This window comes from Triticum dicoccoides, chromosome 2A (genome assembly GCF_002162155.2).
Source record: "Triticum dicoccoides isolate Atlit2015 ecotype Zavitan chromosome 2A, WEW_v2.0, whole genome shotgun sequence".
In the NCBI taxonomy this organism is placed as follows: Eukaryota; Viridiplantae; Streptophyta; class Magnoliopsida; order Poales; family Poaceae; genus Triticum; species Triticum dicoccoides.
This window is the reverse complement of record NC_041382.1, coordinates 508,842,082-508,852,896: the sequence shown is the minus strand read 5'-3', so window position 1 is coordinate 508,852,896 and position 10,815 is coordinate 508,842,082. Positions and strand designations below refer to the sequence as shown.

General features: G+C 45.2%; 1 protein-coding gene across 1 annotated transcript; it reads right to left on the bottom strand.

The window, feature by feature from the left end:
* Positions 1-2,225: 2,225 nt before the first annotated feature.
* LOC119355071 (ATP synthase subunit d, mitochondrial-like) lies at positions 2,226-4,410 on the bottom strand. The gene is made up of 5 exons (XM_037621856.1): positions 4,156-4,410; positions 3,392-3,473; positions 2,879-2,943; positions 2,660-2,746; positions 2,226-2,587 (listed from the first exon to the last, which is right to left on the bottom strand). Exons 1-5 carry the CDS (start codon positions 4,321-4,323, stop codon positions 2,486-2,488), a joined length of 504 nt encoding a protein of 167 aa, XP_037477753.1. The 5' UTR covers positions 4,324-4,410; the 3' UTR covers positions 2,226-2,485.
* Positions 4,411-10,815: the final 6,405 nt, after the last annotated feature.

Here is a 10,815-nt window from a genome sequence, read left to right as displayed (position 1 = left end):
CTTTCAATCAGAAAGCACAATTTTTAAGAAATTTTGTTGGACATAAAGATGTGAAAATATCTCACAGGCAATGACCCATGATTAATCAATAATAAAAGCCCTAGGATTGTCAAAAAAATACTCCCACTACAAGCCTGATGTAAATGTGTGATTACCAGAAGAAGATTTCTTTACTGTGAACACGGTCACGTTATTGACCTTGAATGGTATTCATTGTGCTCAACATCTAGTATTTGTATCAAGCTTGTTTCTGGCTCTCTGCTAGTTGATTTCTATGTGTAGCCAGCTGCCTTTTTTGTGTTTGCCTCTCTAGGAACATCGCAGATATATTCCAGAAGTTAATTAAGCTTGTCTTTTGGCTCTGATATTGATTGCTAGTCATTGCCAAGTGCTACTCTGCTAGCTTATTCCTTCTAAGACCTACCCACTAGCTTTTTCTAAAATCTCCATTTGTTCCTACAATGACTATGATCTGTGCGTAATATCTCAAGTAAAGTTCTGCTCGTTTTCTATTATAACATTTTTGTGAATAAAGCACTAATTTGTAAAAATTAGCTCTACATGGTAGTACTAACATTAATTAAGGCATGGCTTCGTGACTTTGGTACCAATGGGATAGAAATGACACTTATTTATTTATTTAGCATGGTCTCTCTTACTGCTTCTCCTAGCTACCAACCATGTTACAATGCACTATCGAAAACTAGATGTATGCATACTAACCAAGTGAGTATTTATTTATTTAACGAACAGTCCCTGCAGTTTCTTCCCTTCTAGCTGTGTGTGGATTATACCAGCTTTTTCATGCTATGTGCTTTGTTGGGTGTTCATTCTATGTCCTCTTCATTTAATCTGGTACAATATAGTGATGATACACCTTGTTATCTTACTCAATATCTTGATTGTTTATCTTCTTTCGTGTGATCTTCTTCTTACACCTTTGTGTAAGCTACATGGCTAGGCATATTGAATAATGCTACCCAGGAATATATGGCAATCATGTGTATATATTAGAAATCTACGAGTCGCTAGAGTCATCATTATTACTTGCAAGCTACAGTTTCCATCAATACCGTTGTCTTCATGGACTGTTTGCATGTACACTGTGAGAACATTTTCCAATCATATTTTGCAGGAGAACAAAGAAACCACTTGGTAAAGACAATAGGTCATCAAATATTGGGCAAAGTATGGCAATGAAGGAAAGAATGAAGACATAAAGATTAGCAAATCAAGCAATGAAAACCTTCCTCCGTGGTGTTAGTAATGCAAATATTCAGTTTTAATGTAACCTTGGCTAAATTGCCACCATTTGATGTTGATGTGAACCTTTGTTGTATTGCAAAGATTGAACTTTTTACAAAGTCTCATGTTAAAGTTCTCCTTTTGCTTTATTTTCTACTCCCTCCGTTTGGAAATAACTAACACGAGGGAGTTATTTCTGAACGGAGGGAGTATGTACTGGCAAGTTTCAGTTTAAAGCAAAACATTGTTGTATGTGTGAACAGTAGAGGTTCAATGTTATATTGTTCCTCATTTTAGTGTTGGCATGGATTTCACCTCCAAATCGTAGTGCCAGCCAAACATGAAATTTGGATTTGGAATCTGGATTCAGCCAAATGATTCCCTTATCAGAATTTCATTTCGTTTCTACCATATGAAATGAAATCAGGGGGGGCAAGCAAGCTGTAATTGTTCTGTTGAGCTCAGAATATGCGTGGATGTATTGGAACCACCGTCTCATTGAACATTGATTCTGGAACGGCACCAGCACATTGAACTTTGCAACACTGATGGAATTCTTACAGCAACCAGTTCATGTTCATGTTAGCGCTACATTCTACACTAGTATAGTGTCGAAAACGCTCTTATATTATGGGACGAAGGAAGTAGTATGCCTCGTTGCGCTCAGTTGCTGGATGCCATTTTCTTGGGAGGCCAGCCAACAGGGTCATTGCAGTTCAGGAATTTAAGTACTCCCTCCGTCCGAAAATACTTGTCATCAAAATGGACAAAAAGGGATGTATCTAAAACTAAAATACATCTAGATACATCCCATTTTATTCATTTTGATGACAAGTATTTCCGGACGGAGGGAGTATGTTTCAGTCATCAGAAGTGCTCAATGTCATTACGGACATGTCACTTGTTAGGTTAACTCCTCTCTGGCAGCCTAAAGATTGGTGCCTATCAAGGATGAGCACATCGACAAACGACAAGGTACATGTTGGAATCAAGCCATAGCAGAAATCCTCTTGTACAAAGGAGCAAAGTTAAACACAAGACAAAATTTCAATGAAATAAGCTGGCGACCCATAAAATGATGAGGTCCAACAGAAAGCACAAAGATCTGAGTTATGTCGGAATTTCAACAAGCCCAGTCCACATGTTATGGAATTCACCCAAGTTTGGATGATGAGATTCCAGAGGGACAAAGAAGTATTATTGAATGTTCTAGTAAAAGAACTTGGACTTTCGCCGTTATCTAGTATCCCCAGTAATCGTTACGGATCTCATCATCAAACTTCTTCTTGAGTTCAGGGTGCTTCGCAAAGTACTCGTCTGCTGTCATTGTGCTGATCTTTTTCTGCATGTGTAAACAAGATGTTAGGATGAATGTAAAACAACTGGTACCGAATTTTTCAAAGATCCACCTCACCTTCAACTCTTTCAATTCAGCAATCTCCTTCTCTATCCTCTCTGATTCCTTCAGAGATGTCTTCTCTGCTTCCTTCATTTCGATTAACTATGCATTTTCAAAAGAAAGTTCATAAGAATCTGAATGGAAGAGCCATCAGTGGCAATCCAATTTGTACCAAAGAAGGTGTCTATGGGAATAACAGGAAAGTGAAGCATATTTATAATGGTGAATCCTCACCAGAGCATCAAACTTTGGCTTATACTCAGGAGTGACAGTGTCAACATACTTTGGGATCTCAATGCCTGCATTAGTTCCGTTGATTGGTGTATCAGTGAGAGGTTAAACAGATTGAATGAGCATAGACTAGCGAGACTAACAGCTATACTGGAAAGTAGCAAAAACTAAATGCTAAATCATTTGGTGTGAATAAATCAAAATACATAGCAGGATTGAAATTCCTAACATAATCATACAACATATTGCTAGGGGCACCCTCAAGAAGGGAGATGAAACCTAAAACATGATGTATTAGAATGCATACATGAAGTATACATCACTACTATAATATTGTGAAGGGGGCATTTTGAACTATAAGCAAGTTACAGTCGGTATCCTAATTCTTAATCTTTGGAAGACATATCATCCACTAGTTAAAAATCCAATATTAAATCAAAACCATCTTGTTTACAAATTTATAGCACACTGGTTTCCTAGAAATGCAAGTAGATGGAGAGTACGAAATACACATACTATCATAAGCCTCCTTGTACATATCCACAACTTTCGATCCAATTCCTTTTTTGTAGTATTCCCAGTCAATTGGCTTTGGTTCCTGCAGTAGCGATAGATATAGATCTCTCATATCAGTCGATATGCCAGAAATGGCGATGCATGTTTCATATGTAGCCATAAGAAGTTAAATTTAAATATAACAAACAAACAGGGTTAAACTTTCCAACATATAACATGCCAAAGAAGGCTACTTAGTTCATCCATGCATGCCTCCATTGAGAACCTCACAAGAGGTTGCAATTTCATGTTCAAAAGCAATGCTTGGATTACAAGAGGGATCAAATAAGCCACACCTTTTCCAGTCGGTAATGTTGGGGTGTGCAGTGATTTAGGAATATGTAGTTCTACACGGAGTAAAATGTAAGATGTACCAAAGATAAGAGGAACAATAGGGAGAGACACGGGATGTACGATCCATCCAGAAATTCCCCCAAATGTTCTTGCTCATGTCTCGACCTCCTCCCAAATCCTAACATCAAATCCCTAAATCGTTCAATAGTTCAATAACTAACCAACCGGGCAAGTAAATCCTAAAGGCGAAACCGAGATTTGATTGCCCCCTGTTCGTGGATTTGCAGATCCCCGGCGCAACCGCAGTTGACTAGCGAAACGTAAAGATTCCCCTGATCTGATCTGACCGAGGACCAAACCCTAGGCACATTTGCCAGATCGACCAGCCGAGCGCGAGACGGGGATGAGGCCGGCGGCGATTGGAAGGATACCTGGGAGAACTTGGTCTGGAGCTGGTGGTTGACGTCCTCGAAGGTGCGGCGGAGGTTGGCAAACTCCTTTCGGGCCTCGTCGGAGACGAGCATCTTCGCCAGGCCGTCCCAATCGATCGCCTTCCCGGCCTTGGCCGCGACGTCCGTCACCTTCTTCACCCCGCTCATCTTCGGCTCTGGATCTGCTAGACTTGCTAGGGCTGTGTGACTCTTGATTGTTTCGGGAGTTCGGTCCAGGCTCCAGAGTAATATGTCCCTGTTATCTCCTTCAAAAAAAAAGTTTATGCGGCGCTAAAATGACGGGCGCTCAGGGCTTCCCCGCTCCAGGCAATTTCAGCCGCCAGATCTTCATCAAAACGATCTCAGCCGTTTGGGGCTGTGGAGCAGACTTTCCGTTACCCTGGGCCGTGGAGTATTTCTCTGGTGACTGTTAATGGGGCCTGCTTGGTATTGGCCCACGAAACAGAGACCATTCATCTCTTCGGTGTGGTGTTAAAGGCGCCCACTCATCAACCCTGGTGGGCCAGCCCATGTAGAGCGAGATTTTATTTCCTCTCGGTTCGCTCGATCGCATTTGAAAAAACAGAACGAAAAATTCATAAAAAAATGGAAAAATCGTGAATTCAAACATGTTCATGGATTTTGAAAAAAATCATCAAAAATGAGAAAGAGTTCATGGATTTTGAAAAAAACATTGAATTTTAAAAAATGCTCATCAAATTTGAAAAAAAAAGATCATCGACTTTGAAAAAAGTTAACCAAAACTAAAAAAAAGTTCATAAAAATTAAAAAAAATCATTGCTTTTTTTAGAAAAGCTCACATATTTGCACATAGTTCATCAAACCAGCAAGAACAAAAAACAAAAAAGGGAAAATGAAAATGAAAAATGAAAAAAGGAAGAAGGAAAGAAGGAAAAGGTTGATACTTACTAGATCCTGCTGGGTGGCGGGGTGGTTACACCAGCCTACCTTGACGAGGTAGGTTGCTTGTTCAATTCACAACTAGCGCGCATTTTGATTGCCTGGTGTTAAAGGGAGTGACTATGAAAAGCGAGGCATATTCAGCTACTCAGCTCTCGTCGGAAGGAGCTCGTGAATTGGCCCGTCCAACAAGCCCGTGCAACCACGCACCTGCCTAAATGGGCTGTCCCAACGCATGGGGAGGCCACTGCCTTGTCTTTTTCTATTTTTTCACATTTTTTGTTTTCATTTTTTATTTTAATCTTCCAAGTACTTTAAATATATATATTGCAAGAACCTAAATTGTAAAAAGTGCAACTCCACTTTTTAGACGTATCGAGGACACACCTCTGATAGTCGTTGGATCCTAATCGCGCATGTTCAAGTGTTCCCTGGTCAGAGCGAACTATCGCCCGAAACAAACCTCGGGAAGAGGCCATACACACGTTCTGAAGGAAATATGCCCTAGAAGCAATAATAAAGTTGTTATTTATATTTCCTTATATCAAGATAATTTTTTATTATTCATGCTAGAATTGTATTAACCGAAAACTTAGTACATGTGTGAATACATAAACAAACAGAGAGTCCCTAGTATGCATCTACTTGACTAGCTCGTTAATCAAAGATGGTTAAGTTTTCTGACCATAGACATGTGTTGTCATTTGATATACAGGATCACGTCATTAGAGAATGATGTGATAGACAAGACCCATCCGTTAGCTTAGCATTATGATCGTTTAGTTTTATTGCTATTGCTTTCTTCATGACTTATAGATATTCCTCTGACTATGAGATTATGCAACTCCCGAATACCGGAGGAACACTTTGTGTGCTATCAAACGTCACAACGTAACTGGGTGATTATAAAGATGCTCTACAGGTGTCTCCGATGGTGTTTGTTGAGTTGGCATAGATCGAGATTAGGATTTGTCACTCCGAGTATCGGAGAGGTATCTTTGGGCCCTCTCGGCAATGCACATCACTATAAGCCTTGCAAGTAATGTGACTAATGAGTTAGTTGCGGGATGATGCATTACGGACCGAGTAAAGAGACTTGTCGGTAACGAGATTGAACTAGGTATGAGGATACCGACGATAGAATCTCGGGCAAGTAACATACCGATGACAAAGGGAATGGCGTATGTTGTTATGCTGTTTGACCGATAAAGATCTTCGTAGAATATGTAGGAGCCAATATGAACATCCAGGTGTGTCTCGGAGCCAATATGACGAGCCAATATGAACTATTGGTTATTGACCGGAGATGTGTCTCGGTCATGTCTACATAGTTCTCGAACCCGTAGGGTCCGCACGCTTAACGTCCGATGACGATTTGTATTATGAGTTATGTGTTTTGGTGACCGAAGTTTGTTCGGAGTCCCGAATGAGATCACGGACATGACGAGGAGTCTCGAAATGGTCGATATGTAAAGAATGATATATTGAAAGGTTATATACGGACACCGGAATGGTTCCGATAAGGTTCGGGGATTTTTCGGGAAAGTTAATGGGCTTAATGGGCTATAGTGGAGGAGAGAAGGCAGGCTACGGGAGGAGGCGCCCCCCCCCTTGCCCAATCCGAATTGGACAAGGGGAGGGGGCGCGGCCCCCCTCTTTCCTTCTCCCTCTCTCTCCCTTCCCCTTTCCCCCTCTCCGTTGGAAGGAAAGGGGGCCGAATCCTACTAGGAACAGAGTCCTGGTAGGACTCCATCCCTCTTGGCGTGCCCCCCTTGGGCCGGCCTCCTCCTCACCCCTCCTTTATATACGTGGGCAGGGGGCACCCCAAAGACACAACAGTTGTTTCTTAGCCGTGTGTGGTGCCCCCTCCACAGTTTACTCCTCCGGTCATAGAGTCGTAGTGCTTAGGCGAAGCCCTGCGCGGATCACATCACCATCACCGTCGCCACGCCGCCGTGCTGACGGAACTCTCCCTCGACACTCTATGGAACTCTCCCAAGAACACGGAGGTGTCGTACGTACGGTAGTTGGATCGGTTGGATCGTGAATATATTCGACTACATCAACCGTGTTAACATAACGCTTCTACTTTCGGTCTACAAGGGTACGTGGACACATTCTCCCCGTCTCATTGCTATGCATCTCCTAGATAGATCTTGCGTGATCGTAGGAATTTTTTTGAAATTGCATGCTACGTTCCCCTTCACGTTCGTCCACCACGTTCTCTCTTATTGACTCGGTTGGAAATCCACCTCCGTCTCTCTCGTAGACTCATTCCATTTTCACAAAAATCAATCAGCGTCAAATCGAGAGGCGCTGTCTGAACTGCCGGAGTTGGGAGACGCATAACCGCCATTGGAGAAGAGAAACGGGTTTGTATGTGCGCGCATCAGGGTGTTCGTGAGGTCCTCAAGGCGCTCGAGGGGCTCTCACCACGCATCGACGTGGCTTCCTGCCTGTTAGAGTATATAGGTGTATCTTTGTATTTGCTAAACTTTGGTTTGTAATCATCTGCTGCCTTATCTCTAGGAGACTTCTTGCCCTCCAAGCCTTATACTCTTCTGCCTTATCTCTAGGAGAGACTTCTTACCCTCCAAGCCTTATACTCTCCTGCCTTATCCCTAGGAGAGACTTCTTACCCTCCAAGCCTTATACTCTACATAAGCAGCAAATGAAGGAGTCTGGATGAAGGAGTTCATATCCGATATAGGTGTCATACCTAGTGCATCGGGTCCTGAGGGAGTCCTGGATTAGGGGGTCTCCGGACAGCTGGACTATATCCTTTGGCCGGACTGTTGGACTATGAAGATACGAGATTGAAGACTTCGGCTCGTGTCTGGATGAGACCCTCCTTGGCGTGGAAGGCAAGCTAGGCAATACGGATATGTATATCTCCTCCTTTGTAACCGACCTTGTGTAACCCTAGCCCCCTCCGGTGTCTATATAAACCGGAGGGTTTTAGTCCATAAGACAACAGACAAGCATACCATAGGCTAGCTTCTAGGGTTTAGCCTCTTTGATCTCGTGGTAGATCAACTCTTGTAATACTCATATCATCAAGAACAATCAAGCATGACGTAGGGTATTACCTCCATCAAGAGGGCCTGAACCTGGGTAAAGATCGTGTCCCCTGCCTCCTGTTACCATCCGCCTTATACGCACAGTTCGGGACCCCCTACCCGAGATCCGCCGGTTTTGACACCGACATTGGTGCTTTCATTGAGAGTTCCACTATGTCATCACCATAAGGCTTGATGGCTCCTTCGATCATCGCTAGCGATGTGGTCCAGGGTGAGGCTTTCCTCCCCGGACAGATCTTCGTATTCAGCGGCTTCGCATTGTGGGCCAATTCGTTTGGCCATCTGGAGCAGATCGAGAGCTACGCCTCTGGCCATCTGGTCAGATTTGGAAACTTGAACTACACGGCCGACATCCGCGAAGACTTGATCTTCGACGGATTTGAGCCCATGCCGGACACGCCGCACAGTCGCGACGAGCAAGACGTAACTCTGTCGTCAGACAGTGTTCGGGAGATCGCATCCGCAGCTACTCCGGCCGTTAATCCGGAGCAAATCGCACCATTCGAGAGCGGAGGGATAGACCCCGCCATAGAGGCCGCACTCTCAGCAGCGATAGAGCCAGATACTGACTTCACCCCTTTCGAGAGCCGTGTCGCCGAACCACTGGATTTATCCCCGGCCACGGACTCCGAGCTGCCTACATCTGTGCCTGTTGAATCCGACTGGGCGCCGGTCATGGAGTTCACCTCCGCGGATATCTTTCAGCACTCACCTTTCGGAGATGTGCTAAATTCATTGAGGTCTCTCTCCCTGTCAGGAGAACCTTGGCCGAACTATGTCCGGCTAGAATGAGTTGCGGACGACGAAGAAATTCGCTGCCCACCCACCACCCACTTAGTAGCCACTGTCGACGACTTAACAGACATGCTCGACTTCGACTCCGAAGACATCGACGGTATGGACGACGATGCAGGAGACGAACAGGAACCACCGCCCTTAGGGCGCTGGACCGCCACCTCATCATATGATATATACATGGTGGACACCCCCAAAGAAGGCAATGGCGATGAGACAGCGGAGGATGACCCCTCCAAGAAGCCACCCAAGCGCCGACGTCAGCGGCGCCGTTCTAAGTCCCGTCACAGCAAGAGCAGTGATACTGGCACAGGAGATAATAACACTCCGGATAGCGCCGAAGACAACAACAATCCCCTCCAGCACAATGTAGAGCTGGAAGACGAACAAGCTAGTCCTCCAGAGCAGGCAGCAAATGGAGAACTGGAGGAGGATAATTACATGCCTCTCTCCGAAGACGAGGCGAGCCTCGACGACGACGAGTTTATCGTGCCTGAGGACCCCGTCGAGCAAGAGCGCTTCAAGCGCCGGCTTATGACCACGGCAAATAGCCTGAAGAAAAAGCAGAAATAGCTTCAAGCTGATCAAGACTTGCTAGTAGACAGGTGGACTGAAGTCCTTGCGGCCAAGGAGCATGAACTCGAGCGCCCGTCCAAGAGTTACCCAAAACGCAGGTTGCTACATCACCTCGAGGAGGAAGCATTGAAACCTCATTCACCAGTGTACGATGCGGCTGACCGGCCACTACGCGGCCGAGCCAGAGAGGCGTTTCAGCCTGAAGTTCAACCCGCACCCCATCGCCACTCAATCAAAAATACTAAGACCCGGGGTTACACAGAGGACCTGCGAGACATATTGGACAGTAGGGCAAAAATCGCAAGGTCAATATACGGGACACGGGCATGCGCGCCAACACGGGACGATGATCGTCGCATCGGATACATCAAGAGTAAATCCGGTCGGGCCGAATACAGCAGACAAGACTCATACGAACTGCATCGGGATATAACCCGGCACAGAGGCGCCGCACACCCCCTATGCTTCACTGATGAAGTTATGAATCATGAATTCCCGGAGGGTTTCAAACCCGTAAATATCAAATCATACGATGGCACAACAGATCCCGCTGTATGGATTGAGGACTTCCTCCTTCACATCCACATGGCTCGCGGTGATGATCTACATGCCATCAAGTACCTCCCACTAAAACTCAAAGGATCAGCTCGGCATTGGTTGAACAGCTTGCCAACAGATTCGGTCGACAGTTGGGAGGATCTGGAAGATGCATTCCTTGACAACTTCTAGGGCACTTATGTGCGGCCACCGGATGCTGATGACTTGAGCCACATAACCCAACAGCCAGGGGAATCGGCCAGACAATTCTGGACATGGTTCCTGACTAAGAAAAAACAAATCGTAGATTGTCTGGATGCAGAGGCCCTAGCGGCATTCAAGCATAACATCCGCGACGAATGGCTCGCCCGCCACCTCGGCCAGGAGAAGCCGAAGTCCATAACAGCCCTCACAACACTCATGACCCGCTTTTGCGCGGGCGAGGATAGCTGGCTGGCTCGCAGCAACAACACATCGAGGAATCCGGATACCAAAGATGTCAATGGTAGGCAGCGTCGTAACAGACCAAAGCGCCGCAATAACAGCGATAACACCGAAGATACGATAGTCAATGCCGAATTCAGAGGCTCTAGATCCGGTCAGCGGAAAAATCCATTTAAAAGAAATACTACGGCTCCGTCCAGTCTGGATCGCATACTGGATCGCTCGTGTCAAATCCACGGCACCCCCGACAAGCCAGCCAATCACACCAACAGAGAATGCTGGGTGTTCAAGCAGGCCGACAAGTTAA